Source organism: Poecilia mexicana, unplaced genomic scaffold, assembly GCF_051168715.1.
Source record: "Poecilia mexicana isolate PSO_F unplaced genomic scaffold, ASM5116871v1 scaffold_2, whole genome shotgun sequence".
NCBI classification, from domain to species: Eukaryota; Metazoa; Chordata; class Actinopteri; order Cyprinodontiformes; family Poeciliidae; genus Poecilia; species Poecilia mexicana.
In genome coordinates this window covers 33,260,602-33,280,456 of record NW_028263371.1, presented here as the reverse complement: position 1 = coordinate 33,280,456, position 19,855 = coordinate 33,260,602, and the positions used below count along the sequence as shown (strand labels likewise).

The 19,855-nt window shown below is 39.2% G+C and overlaps 1 protein-coding gene across 1 annotated transcript; it reads right to left on the bottom strand.

Moving 5' to 3' along the window:
- Positions 1-60: 60 nt before the first annotated feature.
- igfbp5a (insulin-like growth factor binding protein 5a) lies at positions 61-9,026 on the bottom strand. The gene is made up of 4 exons (XM_014990520.2): positions 8,307-9,026; positions 4,191-4,354; positions 3,870-3,980; positions 61-3,778 (listed from the first exon to the last, which is right to left on the bottom strand). Exons 1-4 carry the CDS (start codon positions 8,638-8,640, stop codon positions 3,641-3,643), a joined length of 747 nt encoding a protein of 248 aa, XP_014846006.1. The 5' UTR covers positions 8,641-9,026; the 3' UTR covers positions 61-3,640.
- Positions 9,027-19,855: the final 10,829 nt, after the last annotated feature.

Here is a 19,855-nt window from a genome sequence, read left to right as displayed (position 1 = left end):
AACATCTGACTTAACATTTTGCGATCTAAATCCAGTTTCCCACAGAAGGAGCCAACAGTCTTTTTTTAGTGAATACAAGAAGTTTATTAAATAGTGATTTAACTTTAAAAAGAAAAAAATGAGTACATCAATTATAGGTGTGTTAAATATTCCATCAGAAAATTCACATTAATTTTTAGTTTCTGTGGTATTCATAAAGTCACCGTTTTGCATTTAAATGAGCTTGAATCAATGGCAAAAGAGAAGAGTTTGATCAGGAAAAAATAGGCTGATGTGCCACTTTGTCAGTTATTTACACAGCTAAAACTATATTAGACATTGCAGTTTTAACAATAAAAGAAAGATCTTGAATAAAACTGGACCCACAGAACACAATCCTGTCCTTTGTCATTACATATTTAGCAGCACTTGACTGGAAGATCATAAAATTTGTCAGCAAATCACATCCACACCTTAAAGTGATTTCCTTTTTTAAAATTTTGCTCAGGCCACCCTCATTCAACCACACAATGGCTCTGCATGCAAATCTAGATTCAAAGCAGTCTGGGGCAGAAGGCACTTCATTTACGTAAAAACTCGGCGACCTTGCTCTCTCTGGGATGAAGGACCCGGTGAACCCTGGGAGCGAGTCGCCTGCAGATTTGCATGTGTGGTGGCAGTGAGGACCCTCCACATGGAAAGACGGGGCCTTTGCATAAAATTTGTGTGCGAGCTCTAATGGGAAATGTACTCTGAGAGAGCAAGCTTTTTTGTTTCCGACGTTGAGAAGTACACACAAACACACTCATGGGGCATGCAAACATTCTGTACATACATTTAGAAACAGTGAATGCAGCTCTGAGAACCTGAAATAGAAAGAATTCTAAGTTTAACAGTACAATGAGCTTTTATATGACTGAGGTTTTGTCCGTTTTGCTTATTTCCAAAAAAAAAAAAAAAAACCTTTTCCCTGATAGTGGCACAGAACATCTAGTGACCGCCTAAGGAGCAGAAGGTCCCAGAGTGTGTTAGAAATTATCCATCAGCTAAAATTTAGGGGAAATTGGTATGAGTGAAGGTTTAGTAGTAGTCCAAATATTGTTTTAACCAGTTACATTTTACCAAGATTGCTAAAAAAATATTATAACCTGGGAATCAAACTAGTGACCTATTGTATAACAATCAAAGCCTTTTAACTCACTTTGCACGAATGCAGTCTTACAACATAATAGCTCCAGAAAAAGATGTTTGCATCATATATAGTTGGACATTAATGTTCAAAATTGCAAATATAAAATCAATTCTGTCTCTCAATCCCTGAGGGAGACAGTTTTTAAAGTCAGTGATGTACTCAATCATGGTATTGATGTCCTGCCCATGAGGCGGGCACATAGCTTCCCAATCCGTAGCCTCAAAACTGCCCTACATGACTTTGTCAGCTTCCTGTCACCAGCAAGTATCATCTCCATTATGACTATTTGCTCTTCTTTATTTTCTGGTGAGGTTTTATCTAAGAGATATTAGTGAAAGTTATGGTTCATGCAGTACGACTACCGTAGTTTTTCTTCTTTTCAAACTCAGTACTGGCCTTCCTGATCATGCGAGTGTGTTGATCTGTACAGCTCACTACTCCAGTCATAAAATTAATGGCTGTAATGGTGTCCTTGGGTTTACCACCAAGTCAAACTAAAAGTCTGAACTGACTAATATTAAGATCACAACATTACAAGTAAAATTAGCAAAATAAATGTATCCATACAATGGGCTAAGTCAAGCTACATTTTCCCTTGGTTTGTGCTTTCGGGCATTTTTGCAATGATTCACTGAATTTAGCTATTTTCGTATGCTTCAGTTATGTATTTGGGAAATATTAATTAGGTTGTAGACTGCTTGTTATAAATAAAATTATATAGGTCTAAAAATAGGGCCATATAGAAACTTAACACTGAAGGCGTTGAATGACGACCGCCTGTAGCCTTAGTGATGGAATGGCTCAGTGGGATCTTCAAAAACTATATAGGATGATATTTTAATGTACCGAAGCATTGAATCATCTAAAAAATTATATAGATAATTTTTTGAAAGGCATATTTCATAAGTAGAGGTTCACACATTTTTACTTACAGGTATTAATGACCACAGTTTAATGCTGTTCTATTTTATTACCTGACCAAGATAGATTAAAAAAAAACCTTTATGTATTAAAATTTTACTTCCTGGCTAAAGGCATTTTGAAATTATTGCCACCTGGCTGAAATCATGTTTTTAAGATTCAGTTAACCATAGAAATTATGCTACTTGTAAATTAGCATGCCCCAATAAGCCTTGTTTCCATACTAAACTAAGACCATAAGCTACTAGATATAGTTGGAGAATCTCAAAAAGACTGATATGAAAATAGTTGCAAACAGTCAAATAATTTTTTTTCTCTTATAAAATCTAATTATTTACATGTTAATTATGTGCTAAAACTGAATCCCAGTTTCTTTTCAGTTTTCATGCTAGTCTAACACCAAGACTTGCTAACCCTAGCCTGGTCAATTGGGAAAGAAGAATATGAAAAAAGTCAGCCAATCAACTAAACTGTTGTTAATGTATTTTAAGATCATGCAAATTATATCAGGCAATTTGTTAATTAGCAAGGCAAAGCCAGCAGTTTATTGACTGTCATCATGCCAGGCTAGGCAACCAGGTTGCTAGTTCTTGCATTGAAATTTTAAAAGACCATAAGAAAAGAGTTACAGCTAATTAAATATTACTTTTTGTTAAGTTCTGAAAGCCAGTTAAATTGAAATATAAAATTCTACAATATGTCATAGCTAATTAGCACAGTAATGGAAAAGAGTGACAGGTTACAGTTTAAAGCTAACGCCTTCTATTCTCTAGAGTTCATTTATGCCAATTAAAACAACATAAATGACCTTGTCAAACCAAAACGTGTGAATTCAATCTATATAACAGACAAAATGATGTTTATGCCTTGAAAGCACTAATTCTTTCATTCATGCATGCCTTGAATTAAATATATAAAAAACATTTTAGCTAACAAATTGTGGGTATTTTCCAGAAGCACTTTTCCTATAATGTTTAATATCAAGAAGAGTTTAAGTGAGATTATATTTGGTATGTTTTTAGGGAAACTAATCTCTAACCACAGCTTAAACCACTCCAGATAAATGGAAGTATACATGTTTTACGTTTGAGAGTTTTTCTGCCCTTGTTTACAACTGGATTTTGTGATCCCCAAATATCCATCATATTGCACCTGAAAAAGCTGCTAATCATAACAAAACTCATTCAATTTTAGTAGATGTCTCCTAGTTTCGGTGGCCACACTCCCTTCTCAACAATATCAGGAAAATCAACTGAAAAATATTGATAGTTAGCCACATTTATATATGTGTTGTCACCTTTTTCATAATTTCAAAAAAATATATATATAAACTGCAACAGACTTTATAAACGAAAGAAAAACTCTATATATTTCTCTTCGATATACGATATAAAGTTTGCCTCCTCTCTACAACAGACAATGCAGTCCATCACAATCAACAAAAAATAAAAGTGTTTGTGCCATATTCTCCTGATTGTCAGTCAAAGTGTGCTAGCTTGTTTGGCAGGTTTTAAGAAGAAGAAGTTGGGCTCCGGAGGTGGTTTGCTCTCATTCGTTGCTGTTGTTGACACTGTCAAGATCTTTGCACTGGAGTTCTCCACCGGCAGAGTTGCTACCTGGGATTTTTTTGCCGAAGCGGTCCACGCACCAGCAGATGCCCCGTTTCCGACCGCGAGACGGCTTACACTGCAAAAAAAAAAAAGGAGGTCCAATCGGGTTGGTTGCACACTTTTGTGTCACTGAATGAAATTGAGAGCATTAAGAGATGCATCCAAACCTGCTTGCGCTTGAAAAATCCCTTTTTGTCACAGTTGGGTACGTACAAAGAAACGCTCAGGACCCGAGAAGCACCATGAATGAGATTATCAAGTTCTCTTTTGCAAGGCCCCTGCACACAAAGCACGTTTGGAGGTTAAAACCAAACATTACCTTTAAATTCTTCAAAATTTGACTTTTGCAACTCAATTTGAACGTGACCTTTCATTGAAATTGGCTGCAAAGACCAATGTGCACTACTAATTATGCTACCCTTGTTTGTTTTAACCCTGAGTTTAAGTTTGTAATGACAGATAATATTTTGCATCGTCCCACCACTTACAAATTCTGGCTCTGCCTTGTCCAGGCCAGACACCGGGAGCTCTCGGTTGTTGCTTGATCCAGGCCTGGCTAAATACTTCTTGCGGTCCTTGGCTAGCCTCATGGCGTGAATCTTCCGACTGCTGATGTGATCTCCATATAGGGGCACCTTGGTTTCTACTGGGTCTGTATCACATCACGGTGATATTGTGTTTGGAAAGAAAGACACACAAGAGATGGGCAGTCATTCATCAACCTAGAAGCTAAGTTTACAATGAAATCCATTGTCACTTTTAAAATATTTCACAGTCTGATACTGAAACAGAAGTTGCTTAAAAATTCCTGCTGTTGTAGTTTCATGAACACAATAGGAAATATAATATTAGCTAAAAACTTTGCTTCAGTCTTCCTGACGCTTCATTTACTCAGAATTACTGATATCAACAAAGAAACACATGTTTTCTGATAAATGGCAGGTATTTTTTGTCATGGGACTTCACAAAGATTAAAAGACCCATCACCAACTGTCCCCCAGAGGTGTAATATTAATCATTAGCCAGGGCTTCAAAGCATTCTTTAGGTCATAAGACGAGTGAAAATCAAGAATGCTGCTATCTGGAGCTAAACCTCGTAAGAAAGACTAAAATTTAAAAGCAAAACTTCATACTTGTGACCACGAGTCAGCAGTGTACCATCTTGAAACGTCACAACACAAGGTGATGATTTCACTGCAGCAGCTAAATGCTTATTTAGCACAGTTAGTGGCTACAAGCCAGCTTCAGATTGAATGTGTTGACATAAGAAAGGACAGAGGCTACATTTATGGCAAGTCAAGCTGCCAGTCTGGGGTATATGTAGACTAGGGCTTTTAAAACTTTTATAGCAAGTGACCTAAATTAGACATTTAGTCTCAGACTGGCACCCAGGCCTGTGCAAACATACTATTACCCCTGTCATGTGGCAAACCACCAGAAGCAACCACGACCCATTTTTGGGTCCCACACCCCCCCTAGAAACCTTTGCATATGTTGCCTCTTTCATCCCTCTTGCAAAATGTTGGGGTGTTGAACACAGACCTCAGCACTTGCCCCGTTCCCTTATTGTCCCCACCCTCTATTCAGGCGGCCGCAGCGACTTTTGCTGACCACAGACGGAGTGGATGTGGCTTTCTGTCCTGGAAACTTTTTAAAACTGACACATCATTTGATTTACAGCCTTGGACATCAGCATTAGCTATGAATGGTGACCTAAGCTCTAGTTGGCCTACTTCCACTGCTGTGTCACGCGCTCGCTTCCGTTTCATTATGGCAACCTCTGACGTTATCGCTAATCTACTAAGCCAACTGAGTGATGAAACAAGGCCACAGCCTCCTTGAATACGTGCCTCTTAAAACCAACCAAGCCCCCTCCACCAATGACAATGGCCGATGATGTTATTCATCCCGTTGCTGTGATGATTTCCATTTTTTCTTCACTTGGAAAATTGCTGAGGCAGATCATCAGCCAGTGTTAGTCCAATCAAGTCTTCACTTGCTAATCCTCACTCTGCTTTAATCTGACCTGTGCAGACTGATCTGTCATTCTTCCCTCTCTTTTTGCTGTAAAACCTTTTTTTTGGCCATTTTTGGCTCAGGTTTTTTATTTAACATCTGGAAAATAGAAAGGAACCCATCCAACTAAAAGATGCAACTAAATATTCATGTTTGAAGCGATAAATGACAGCTGGTGTATGATCTGAATTTTAAATATGCACTCTGGTACACATATATGCTCTCTGACTCAGTTTCTAATTCTCCTCAAGCGCCTTTAGTTTGAAGAAGTATTCCTCAGTATTCATTTGTGTCTGTTTCAGGTTTTTAGCAACAGTCTTGCACTGCAGGAGCTAAAGCTGGCTTACAAGCAGACAGACGGCGGATAAGTAAACCCACGCTCAGCCTGCGTTCTGCTGAATCACTGCACAGCCTGATATGAAGAGGGGCAGAGGGACGGAGAGGAGTGGAATCATCAGAGGAAGAGGCCTAACAAAAGAGCGGTGAGAAGAAGGGAAGAGGATTGTGTGGGAAAGGCAGCAAAGAGGAAAGAAAAGCTGGTAAAATGGTTCAAAGAAAAACAATAAAAAGTCAAACTGTTACTTTTGTTTAGGGATGGAATTAATTTTTAATCTGAAGTTTAGATGAAAACATTGTAGTTTCATCTAAACTTCTTCTCATATTTTATTTTACTCTATAAGCTCTTGTCACTGTACCCTAAATTATGTCACTCAGAAGTTTAATAAAGTCTATCAGACTATTTATGCTCCCACTGTGCACTATGAAAATAATTTTTTGAGGTTGTTTAATATTAATTATTCTTAAAAAAAAAATCCAATCAAGAATATTAAATTTTAGATTTTATGTGACATGTTGGTAACTAATTCTTCGGAAACATCCTTATAATTGAAAATGCTGGCTAAGTCAAATGTTCAATATCTCCAGCAAAGAACATTAAGGCCAATATGCTTTTTCAGGTATACTGAGAATTAAAAACTGAAAAAAAGTTGACGATTTAAGTTAGTTTAACAATGGTTTTAATGCTAATGTTTAACTTGCAAGCAAGCTGTACTTATTTTAACAGCAAATCCCTGATAAAAATTTAGAGTAGCAGAAAACTGAAGATGTTGGTTCAATCAACAATGAATCTCATGAAATATTATGTTAATTATCCATTGAATAACGGTAAAGCTGTTTTTGTTTATGCAGCTGGTTTTATGAATAAACTTACAATGGCTGCCTCAGAATTAATAGGCTGAACTTGCTACCAAGTTTGACTTTAGAACTTAGGATTGTTGCTAAACTGGTTCAAGCTTAATACAAACTTTTAAACTCTATTTTGACCTGACAAATAAAGTTAAGATGTGCAGTTTAAAGACTTATCCCGGAGCTAAAAAGGATAAGCCTGCTAGCGAGTTTGACAATAGCATTAGCCCTGTCGCAAAACTAGGTAAAGCTCAATAGAAATTGTATATATGTACTTTATAAAAGTACATATATACTTTATATGTATATATGTACTTTAACATATATACATATAACAGCAGCAAAGATGTGCCATTTATTGGTAATGACCAATAAATGCCTCAGGGCTAAGGGCTCAGTTTGCTAGAAATGTCAGTTTAACAATAGCTACATCTCTCAGCTAATTATGTCGTACATAATAGAAATTCTTGCTCCAAACCCAGCCTTTAGCATTTCTAAACCTTTAATAACTTGACATATTAACTAATAATGAAACCCATACAAAAGTTTTAGATGCAACTACTGTTTCTAAATTAATTTAAATTTAACAAACATTTCAGCGTTACAAAAATAAATTAGTTAATCTTGTTTGAAGTTAATAGGGATTAAATGTTGGATTTGCAAAATAATACCCTTGATTAAAACTGAGATGATTTTATTGGCTATAATTTAATACCCACTATTTTTTAAATTGTATTTAATTTTTTTGTTTAGAGTGTAGAACCAGAAAGAATGTGCAGGAACCTGAACCATCAGCTAGAACAGAGAAGGTTGACATGGAGAGAGAAAAATAATAAGACTGGGGCGGGGTTGGGGGAGGGGGATGAAGAGGGACTGTTGCCAGATAGGCGAAAGAGGAGAAGACGCTCTGATGGTGAGAGAACAAAAAAGTTGGGGTCAGATGTGAGGAAAGGCGCAGGTGGTGGATGAGGAAAAGCTAGATGAAAGAGAGGACAGAACTGAAAAGAAGGGAGCTGAGTAAAATATGACTTTACAGCATGAAAAGCTGCACTCATCACTCCCCTGCAGACACAATGACTCTGCCATTGAGAAAGAGCCGCCACCTGTAATCTGCTCCCTTGCTTTAAGGGAGCAAGGGCCACTGTCATGTAAACCTTCTGTTGTACTTGGAGCCCTATAAACTCGTTCAGACCAAGATGACGAGGTGATCTGCACTCTTTGCCAGATTGTTGAAAGAGTTCATGAGGTCACATGAATAAAGACTTCTAGGTAATATGACAGATGTCAGCCCTCCATCCCCAATTAGGATGTAATCGTGTTAATTTAATTTTTCTGTAGTAATTCCTCTATTTATTTTTATTTTTATGTTATAATGCAAAGCGTGACATGGTGATGTCTCGTACCTTTGGGTGGATGCTGCAGCTTGTACAGCTTCTCGTTGGCGCACACCCCCCGACCGTGCAGGAGCGCGTGCAGCGGCTTCTCCTCTCCGCTCTTCGGCAGGCAGCGGAGCCCACGCATGCAGGGCCCCGTGTACACACCGCACGCCTGGCCCTCTTCCAGGGCGCACGTCAGGCAGCAGCCGCAGCCGGGCTCTTTCACCAGCTGGCAGCCCACGGGCACCGGCGGGCACATGGACAGGGCCTTCGGGTCGCACGGCTCGCAGGGCACGTAGGATGCGTCGCCGCCGGTGATGCTCAGCAGAGGGACCGCCAGGAAGAGGACACCCAGCAGCATCGTGCGCTTCTCCTCTTATGAAGGGAAATAAAAAACACAAAACTGCAGGTTGGCGGAGTGGAAGAATATCAGCTGAGAGTTGCAGGGAATCCTTTGTGAATCCAGAGGGAAAGGTGCATCCACAGGTGCATCTGATGCATAAAAAACACAGTCAGTATGAAAAATAAAAATCCTCCAAAACTATCCAGACAGCTTAGAGTGATGCTTAGCCAGCGCCGCTTCTCTCCCGAACTGAGGAGCCCACTGACTCCCTCTGCGGCTCTGCAGGTTGTTTCACCCGCACTGTGAGCAGAATGTATAATCTGCGGCTTTTCGCTTGCCTTTTTTCTTTTCTTTTTTTTTAAAGAAACTGCCTCCGGCGAAGCCTATAAAGATGGGCTTGTCAAACAACGTTTTGGAGAGGGGGGAGGCGCACTTGTCAACTCCGTGCGTTTGCGATGCTGATTTCTCAGCGGGGCGGGGGCTGGCACGCCTCCAGATCTGAACTGATGTTCCTGAAGGCGACTTATCTGTGTTTCTGCACAGAGGCGTTGAGGTGCATGGCTGCATGTTTTACTAAAGCTACAGGAAAATAAACTAGGCATATTTTCATTTCGTTTATCTTCTCTTGGTGGAGAATTTGAGGTACACCTATAAAAAGAAAAATCTATTCTGTCTCATTTTAAATTTCTGGTGTTAGATGTGGTGTGCTGGATATTTTTTTTTAGCATATTCTGCATATAATAGATTGGAGATTGCTGCATAGAAATGCTACTGTCCTTTGGATGAGGTATTGACAACTTTATTTATTAAGCAACTTTCAGTGAAAGGCAACTCAACATGCTGATACACAGAAGTTAGCAACTCCATACATTAAGACAAAGCACACCAACACAGATTTAGATTAAAGAGATTTAAAAATAAAGTCCTCATGGACCCACTGGATAACATATTGGGGTTTCAGGGTGACAGTTAAAGGTTAACAGTAGGCGACAGCAAATTAAAACCTTTTTTAGCCTCTTAAAAGAGCTTCTGACTTCTATAGAAAGTTTATTCCAAATTTTTGGTGTGTAAAAACTGAAGTCTGCTTCAGCATTCTGCTGCTAGGATCTCTAGGAACCAGCAGTAACCAGAGAAGTGCTCTGATTGGAACATATGGACCAATCACGTCTCTGATGTATTAGCTGAAGGTGTTTAATCACATTTTGTGGACTTCCTGATAACAAACAGTTACAGAAGTCTAGTCTTGAAGTAACAAATACATGAGCTAGTTTTCCAGCATCTTTCCTGGACAGAATTTTTCTAACTTTGGGAATATTCTGGAGAGAGAGAGAGAGAAAGAGAGAGAGAGAGAGAGAGAGAGAGAGAGAGAGAGAGAGAGAGAGAAAAGGAAATCCTAAAAACTTGTTTAATGTGGGATTTAAATGACATATCCTGGTCAAAAATAACACAGACATTAAAGTTTGTTAGCCTCCAACAAACTTTATTGTTAGAGGCCAGTTTAATGAAAGCCAGGCTTAGTTTGTTTTTCAAAAACTCAGCTTCTGTCTCGTCAGTATTTAAAAGTCATCCACATTTCTATGTGTTCAAGTAATCTACCTAACTGACTGCACTGTAAAAAAAGTCCGTAAATTTCACAGTAAAAAAAAAAACAGTTTCTGACCGTAAAATCTGAAACATTTTATTACTATAGAAAATACATCTTTATACCTATGATGTAAAACCAGACTGCAAAAGTAATTTATAGAGATTAGAATGCTGGTGTGATATTTTGGTTTGTTTTTAAATAATTAAATCTATAATGACTTTAATATATCAAACTCAATTCTCAAAAGAAGACTAGGTATCAAACTGGCAATCCACCGATTCCAGGGCAAACTCCTACAGCGGACACCACCATCATTATGAGAGAGTTTGATTAAATTATGTATTTGGGATTATTTAATTTTAGACCGACCATACATTTAGAGAACTGTATGGTAGGCCCTGCTGCTTGGACGAAGGTGAAGTTGGGTAAAGGACGATTCCATCTAATTTTTTGATGGAAAAGGATATGGTCAATTTTACTAAGGGAAACCACAGCTGCCAGTATCTTACCGTATTTTAGGAAAAATATGGTAAGATACTGGCAGCTGAAGTTGACAGACATTTACCATATTTTAGAAAATACTGTAAAATTCTGGAAGTTTTGGTCGACAGAACTTTACTGTATTTAATAAAATACGGTAAAATACTGACCACCAGTATTTTACTGTAATTTTACAATGGAATTCTGGCAACCCCAGCTGCCGCCGTTTCACCGTAAAATAAAAAAACATTTTTACCTGTAATTTTTTTTATGGTGGAATTCTGGCAACGGCACTGGGGTTGCCAGAATTCCACCATAAAAAACAATTTACTGTGTTGGGAATCCGGGTTGTTGTAATGGTTCCTTTTTGCTGCTTTCCCCCTCTTTTACCACCAGAGGTTGCCAAAAGGTTGTTCCCTCCTGAGGGCGTTGCAGGATCAGATCATCCGGAGGAGTATATGAGGAGGGAGCTGCCAACACTTCAACTTCAGAGTGTTAGCCAGTATTTGGTACTCCAGCCCTCCGTGCTTCTCACTGTGATCTCCTGTTGTGGACCTCAAGTGATATCTCCTTGTGCCTCTTCCTCAGATTATTCCTTGTGACTCTGTGGATGTTACCCACTGATTGCCCGAGTTCCACTGACACCTCCACAGTAAACCAAACCTCCTTGGATTACCCTGTTGGCAGCCTCACTTGCTCCTCGCCTTCTGTGATCCAACGCTTACCTGTCCGCCCTCCACCGCAGCCTCTTTGTCGGTCAAGCAGCAACCCTCCACCTGAACCAAACCCCAGTAACCAGTGATTCTTCCCCCCGGAGAAGACCTACCTCCATCCAAATTAGGCCAGTCCGTTTATTCTGACAATGCCGTTTTCCACGACACTAAACTCACCATCTCTCTTTTTTACATCCCAGTGCTCAGGTGATCCAGATTGCAGACGTTCCCCAGAACCTGATTGTTGATCATTATTTTGTGTTAACAATAGACTTAAACTGATTTCTGTTCTCTGCCTGGTGTTCTGCATGTGGGTTAAGAAATTAGACTTCTTTATGACATACAGGTAAAGTCAATTTTTTTTTTTTATGGTAAAACGCCAGCAGCCAGGGTTGCCGAAATTCAACCGTAAAAAGCAATTACAGGTAAAATCTGTTTTTTCGTTTTACGGTGGAATTTCGGCAACCCCAGCTGCCGGCGTTTTACTGTAAAATGTACGTTTTATTTTTTACAGTGTGGAATAATCAGGATTTACAGATAAATATAGCTGTGTATGTATAATCAGCATAATAGTTCAAATGTGTCCCACTCTGTGTGATTATTGTACTAACTGGAAGCAAAGTGGGCCAAGCACAGAGCCCTGTGGTACTCAGGAAGTAACTCTGGAGTGTAAAGATTTATTGTTCACACGAACAAACTGGAATCTAGCATTTAAACCAATCTAGTGCTGTTCCCCTGAGACCTACATGTTCAAGACATTCTAATAGAATATTGTGCTCAACTTTGTAAGATCTAGAAAAACCAGAACAGACACGACTTGGTTGTCTGAGCCCCAGGCATTACCAATAGTACATTTCACCAGTGCAGTTTCAGTGCTATGATGAGCTCTGGAACCTCTTAACACAGGGGTGTCAAACTCCAGTCCTCGAGGGCCGCTGTCCTGCAGTTTTTAGATGTACCACAGGTACAAAACACTGGAATGAAATGGCTTAATTACCTCCTCCTTGTGTAGGTAAGTTCACCAGAGTCCTGCTAATGACCTAATTATTCTATTCAGGTGTGGTGCAGCAGAGGCACATCTAAAAGTTGCAGGACAGTGGCCCTCGAGGACTGGAGTTTGACACCTGTGTCTTAACACATGTCATGTTTGCTGTTGTTGATGAGAATCATAAAGCTAATGGATCATAGGCAACCGCATGATAAAGCGACAGAGATGTGATTCAGAAACCAGGTGGGTACAATACCAGAATGACAGGCAGGTGAGTGGAGCATCTCAGTCAGGAGAAGCTTCTGGGCTTCCATCATAAAAACTCACAATTTGGGTTCATTCACAAAAAGATAATAAAATATACTCATCTGCTTCAACTCTACTCTAATCTTTGGGCCATTTTTGCTCTGCCTATATTAACAAGGAAAACAGTGTAGAGCAGAATGCTGAGGGCTACACTCATAGGACCTTTATGTTAGGAATATGTTAGGAAATATATAGGAGTATGAATGAATCCATCTGACTATTTGTAGAATTCTTAACAGTCAATAACCAAAACATAAACACAGATGTCAAAATTCATGCAACTCAAGTCTACAAAATAGCCAAGTAAATTAGTGCTTTAGAATTTATACAGAAAAGACAATTAAGGGACAGCTAAATGTTTAACTCCACTATTAGTGCATAAGCAGATTGGCTGATTAGCTACTGCAGCTTTGAAAGTGAAACAGTTCCTCACCAAGACAGCCACCTCAAGTCCTCTAAGATATTTATTTTATTGTAGCTCAATCTTCACAAGTCTTTGCCCTCAAAATATGCAGTTTGGTATTAGTCTTGATATCACCTGTGATGGTTTTCTCCAGTGGGCTACTATATGGATATAGAAAAAACAGTCCTTACAGTTTGGTAAAGGTTAACTCAAAGGATCACAAAAAAATGTTCAGTGTCTTCCAGAATTGAGGGCGAGTTCCTGCCTGGGAAACGAGAGCTCTTTATAATTCCCCTCAGATATCATTTGGTTCGCTGTTCTGCCAAAGTATTCCTGCTTTAAACATTGAGACATTCCAGCTCAACGATAACAAATGAACTCTCTAAAGATGTGCTCAGAGTTCCAGATTGGGCTCACAAGCTGCACTCAGACTGACCTGGTTTTATGACTTGGTGAGGTCCAGTGAGATAAGTGGTGCACTCTCATGAGAGAGCTCGTAATTCACTTGGTGTTTTGGCAGATATGAGGGGTTCAGATGATGAGCATGTTTGTGTTGCGAACAAACAGTCTCTACATGGACCAAAACACATTTCTTCAACTGTTGACCCAGGCCATCTAGAACCTGTCCTTAACTCTGCTACAAAGAATAGTGATATAATTGTGTGTGTTTACATTGTTCTACTCCCTGTATTACTGTGTAAATTAACCTTGGTGTATAAATCCAAAGTCAGTGTTTGCAACTTCAATTAGCACTGAAACTGACCTTTCAAAGCCACCCCGACTAAAGCTTTTATTCCTTTGTCAACTCAAGTTTCGCTTCCTCTTTCTTTCTCGCTTCCTCTTTGAAATTTTGTTGGCAAATTCTCTTCGGATCATTCAACTCTTGTTTGCCTTCGGTGTTGACCTTTAAGCTGTATCGGGTGTCGAGGAACGTCACAGGCGACAAAGAAAAAAAAAAGCTTGGTGTTTAACACCTGATCTTTACACGACTCTCGTGTGCACTAATTAAAAATGAGACGAGATTCAATTATAACAAAACTTTAAAAGACCAAGACTAAGGTGAGGAAAGACTCATAAAAGAGTAAAAGTACAAGTAATGTTTATAAAGGCCTTCAGAAAGCCTGGAAACAAACCAAACAGGAATTGTAATCTGGAACTCGGCTGCTGTGAGAATTCATGGTCTAAATATTTTAACTACATCCAGCAGAAGAGAAGCAGCTCAGTACTGGAAGCTGCACTAGGCAGGTGTGGAAGGTTTGGATTTCTGCTGCAGTCAAGCTTAAGATTTAATATGGGCATATATGCTAGCTGCAGGGTTGAAATGTTACCCAATATCTTTGCTTCTGAACACAAGCTGGATTTTAATCCAATGTTACCTGAGCTCAACCTTAGTTCAGGGATACTTTCTTCTTTTTTTGTACCTTAATACCCCCACTATAACCAGAGAAGGTAACTTTTTCTTTCTTTCCTTCTTCCTGTCTTCCTTTCTTTCTTCCATGCAGTGTAAGATGTGCAGTGAAGGGTTTAGATCAGCAGTGTGGTTCAGGTAGCGGGCTGATCCAGGATCAGCTTCGCTCCAGTCAAACACTTGGTCTGCCTGTCTGCATGGGTCTGATTCATCCAACCATCTACTGCAGTGGTGCCCAAAGTCAGTCCTGGAGGGCCAGCATCCTGCATGTTTTAGTTATCTCCCTGGTGGTACTAACAACCATTTCAGCATGTCACTGTTCTTCTTAGGCCTGTAATGACCCATCATTTGATTCAGGTGCTTTAGACCAAGGATATTTGTGCATGATGAAGTGTGTTAGCATGATCACTAAACCTGTAGAGATGGTACAGTCTATTTAATTAAATCTTTGTCAATATTGGCTAAAACAGGTCTACATTTAAATTTCTACTTAATGTCTAAAAATCCATTTTACAGTTAAAACAAGTTTAGTTTTTAGCTAAATATATGCCAAATTTCGCCAAGACATATCTGAACCATTTACTCATTGTTAATATTTATTTGTAACTAAAAATTAATTACTGGGATTTTCTGGACATATTCTTTTTTTATCAGCCTGAACTCCGGAATTTGGTCTGGATATCCTGATATTTATAGCAACGAGCTGAGGCAACTTTGCCTTAGTTAGAAAATAGAAAACCAAGCAATTTTTTAGGTTTAAATGAAATGAATCCATACTAAGGAAAATGAAAAAATATTCTGTGCAATGTGGCACGAGGCTGAAAAAAATATTGAAATTTTATGTAATTCTACTGTTGTGAACACTGAGCAGCAAATCAAAGATGCAATAAATAAATGTAAAATGGAAACAGCATTTCAACCTTATATATGTTTCTGAATTATTTTGGCAATTAAAGGATCGGCAGAGGGATCCACGTGTGGCATTAAACGACACTAAGAAAATACTGAGGTTGTTTTTATTCAAATGAACTCAAACAACCTAGAAGTAAAAGCCAGGTTGTTGTTTTCTAAAGGCTTTAGAAAACAACAACCTGGCTTTTACTTCTAGGTTGTTTGAGTTCAGCCTTTGTTAAATATTGCTTTTATTCATTCATAGTCCAGTATTTCACATGGTGACATGCAAACAAAGAAGATAAACACTGTGTATTTGCAGAGTGGGAAAAGTTAACCAAATAACTTTGTTGCTTTAACCAAACCAAACTCTCGAATGGTGCAACACCTGGGTCTTAAGGAACAAAGGCCTCAGATTATTCCACAATCACTCTTTTCAACATAGCTAATACTGTCAAGGCCTACACTTGTCATGCTCGGAGTGATTAAGGACATGTTTTGCAGTCCTGAAAATTTCCAGAAGGGCTTTATATAAAAGGACAAATGTCAATGATAGTCACTTTGGACTTTGTGCATAAATTTCCCACTTTTTTCCCTTGGAAAACCTCCAGAAGATGGGTCATCAAGATGATCTATTACAGTCTACTGTTTTCCTGGAGGATATGCCAATACAGTGTGCGTGTGTGTATGCGTTTGCATGTGTGTGCATGCATGCGTGCATGTGCGTGTGTGCGTGGGTGGCTGAGCTGGTAACAGCCGGAGATTCATCGCCTAGTTTGGACCTAAGCTACACAGACACCTGTAGAAATAGTAAGGGTTTCCCACATCACAATGCATACTAGTTTTTGTTCATTCTTCTGTTCAGCTACTTTTGTTTTCAGAAAATATGAGCAACCTCAATGGAACATTGAGTGCTAGCTTAACGGCAGATAAACATGACATCCACTCAAATCTTAAGGCCCTGAGGGGCAAACCCAAGTAAAGTCCTATGTCTGTAAGGGGAAAGTCCAAATCAAGCTCTGAGTCTATTGCTCAACGTCCAAGTAAGCAGTCGAATCTTCCAAGTCCAAGTCAGGTCAAACGTCTTTGAGGGCCAAGGACAAGTTAAGCTTGATTTCTCTAATGGGTCATGACAAGTCAAATTTCCCGTCCTTCCTGGAAGGGCAAGTCAAAGTCAAGTGGTGAGTACAGGTATGTTCTTTTCTGATGTCCAAGTCATGACTAGCCTTGAACTCAACTTGTCTGAAGTATAAGTCAATTCTTAAAGATCTGAAGGGCAGGTCCAAGGAAAGTCTCAACTCTTCCATCCCAGGCAAGCAAACATTCCAGTCCTTAAGGGGCCAGTCCAACATTCTCACATCAGATGTATGCCACTGTCTGCCTGAAACACAGACTTGCCATAGATTATGAAGTTCGATCAACCTCATAAACTTGTCTGAACTCCCAGATTTTGAGTTTGCCTTCAGTAAAGCTTTAATCTTTGGTGACATTGGCTAAACAGGATTGAAAATAATCCTCAAAATGTATAACCTAAGATTACAATTTCTACATTAATGAAAAAACTAGGCAAAATACTTTGAAAAAAGGACAAACTTTACCACATTTACTGTACAATTCCGCTCCTTAAGAGTAAGATTCACCTTTACACTTGCTAAGTCATGTTTTAGTTGTCTCTCGAAAGTCCCTCCAACACTGTTATAGAAAAAAAAAAGGAAAATGAAATGTTACCAGTATTATTGACATTGACAACTCAAGCAACTTCCGGAAATACTCCAAGAACTTCTTTGATTATGGCCTCAACTCCCCCAGACTATTGATGTAAACACCATAAACTGCGGAGAGTGTTAGAAGATTTACAGCTAGGAAATAAAGTGTGAATTAAAACACACTTCCAGCAGCCAAGTGATGTCATGTTGCTGCTTCTTGCATGCTCCCCACCCTGCAGGGGCTGGGCCGGTTTCAGCTTCGGTGGCACCAGAATAAAACATGGAATGCTTGTGATGGGCTGAGAGACGTGTGTATACGTCAAGTTTCAGCTGATTGCTTGAAAAGTCAGTCAGAGTCTCAGGGTTTTAGGAAGAGTAAAGGCCTCCAGGGAGAAATATCCAAATCTATAAAAAGAGCATTTGTATCAAGTTTCAAAAACTCTTATGGGAAACTTTCTTCTCAGAGCTCTAATGCCAACAATAATCTTCAAGTCCTTAATCTCTCGCCCCTCTCGTCTTTGATTCCCTCCCTGTTCTCCGACATTGTTCTATCTGCAGCTTGGCTTTCATTTCCTGACCTACTTTAATATCTGTCAAAAGACGCTAAAGCTGCTGTCACAATTGCTCAGCGAGAGAAATGGAGCTTGAGTCGACTCGGACGGCGTCTGAGTGGTGCAGCTAATCAAAAGCAGAGAAGAGATGCAAGCTCAGCACAAAAATGCTTCAGTGGACCGATACGATCTATGGGAAACGGCTCAGAAGTGTTGTATTTCTCTGATTTGCCTGGATGTTGAGCCAATGTGCTACATTATAAGAGAAGAGATGATGAGAAATGTAATCCAGACATGGAAAAAGGCCTTGTGAAGAGAATATCTGAGAAGATTAAGTTGTACAGTTCTTTCACGGGTTTACCAATCAGAACCATACCATGTTCTATGTTGGAAGTAATACATTATTTTGTTAGATTAGGACCTTCTGATTCCAAACTCTTGTACTTTCCAATGAAATGTGCAACTACATTGCAATTTTGAACATATTTTGACTTCCAATACAACTAAAGTTTGAATAATGATTTAAAAATGTGAATCTGTTTCCTTCAGGAAGTATTTCTGAGAACTCTACCTCAGTCCAGTACAACAACTTCGAGGAATTTTAGCAGACCAAAATTCTAGGAATGTCTAGTTATTGGACACCATGTTCTGAACGTCAATATTTCATAGATATGAAGATGTTTTTTTTTTCCCTCTTAGGGACTCCTATTTTTGTTTTCATGTCACACATTTTGACAATATGGCCACAATAAAAACAACATAAAACCTTTTGAGATTATGATTGTGTTTATTAAATGAAAAACATTCTCCAAACCAGCCTGGCGCTATGTGAAAAACTGACGGTTGCTGTGGGGAATGTGGGCTGTTGCCCAGAGCAGCATTACAAAAGGGGAGAATGCAGATTAAAAATACATATCTAACTTTTTTATATTGCTTTTATGCACTTCCAGCCAACAGGGAGTTGGGGAATGTGAATGTGATGTCATAACTTTTATTGTATTTTAAACAGTTCTTTGAAGAATTGTCCTTAAGGGGCCAGTCCAACATTCTCACATCAGATGTATGCCATCTATAGCTATGGTATGGCTATGTTAAAACACAGCCATACTGGGAGGCCTAAAGGCTTGTTTAAGATCATCCCAGAACATTTTAATCAAAACTTTGACTAGACCACTTCCAAAACCTACCTTTAGATTTTTTGAGCCATAGGGAAGTGGACCTGAGCCAGCAGACATTAATGGTAGAGAGCAGACTCCATGGTTGGTTCACAGTGTTAAGCACCACTAACTAAAAGATAGGCACCAGCAACCCTCCCGACCCCACTAGGGGACAAAGGTGTACAGAAAATGGATGGATGGATGAATTGCGGTGTAAATTTTACACCAGACTTGACAATTATATTCGCTACTATATTTTTACTAAATCATAACAAAACGTATCAAAACAGTAGAAAAATAGCAAGTAAGTAGTAAATAAAGTACACCCTCACTACTAGGTTCTAAATGATGTAAGTCTAATGTCATTTAGAGCCTAGTAAAATGTTGCTCTTTTTGTGGCAACCACAAACTCACATGCTTCATTTGATAAACCAACACAAAGTGTAACCCAACTGCAAACCTGCCAGTCTATGGCTGTGGAGCTAAGAGAGCAGGAACTCTGGAGGCGCTGCAGAGATCCATGAGTCAGGTGGGGGAATTTATAGACAGGACAAGTCCATAAATCTAGGTTTTGTGGAAGAACAGCAGAAAGAAAGCCACAGGAAAGTCAATATTGAAATCTTGGACTTTCTTTAGCTGCACGTGTAACGGCATTGAAAGGTGCTTCTAAAAGGCACTGAAGATCAAACTGGATTCAGATTCTCCACTTTTTATGTGTCAAATCTATCAACGGTGGATTTACAGTAAAAGCCCCAAGAATCCCCTATTCTTAATAAATGTGTATGGACTTGATTGTAGGCCTTTTGATGACTGATGCGCTCATGGCATAGTCAGAGCTTACTGTAAGCAGCAAAGACAAGCAAACTTCTGAAAATGTGCTGATGCAGCAGGTTTTACCCTCCCCCAGCAGACCCATTAATTTGGAGATAAAAATCAATTCCCAGAATGCAGTCTGATTTAAGGGAACACAGCCGGGACAGACTGAGTTTCTGAGTAATCCAAGAATGTCCGTCTTGGTGACAACGACTGAAATGAATATGTTAAC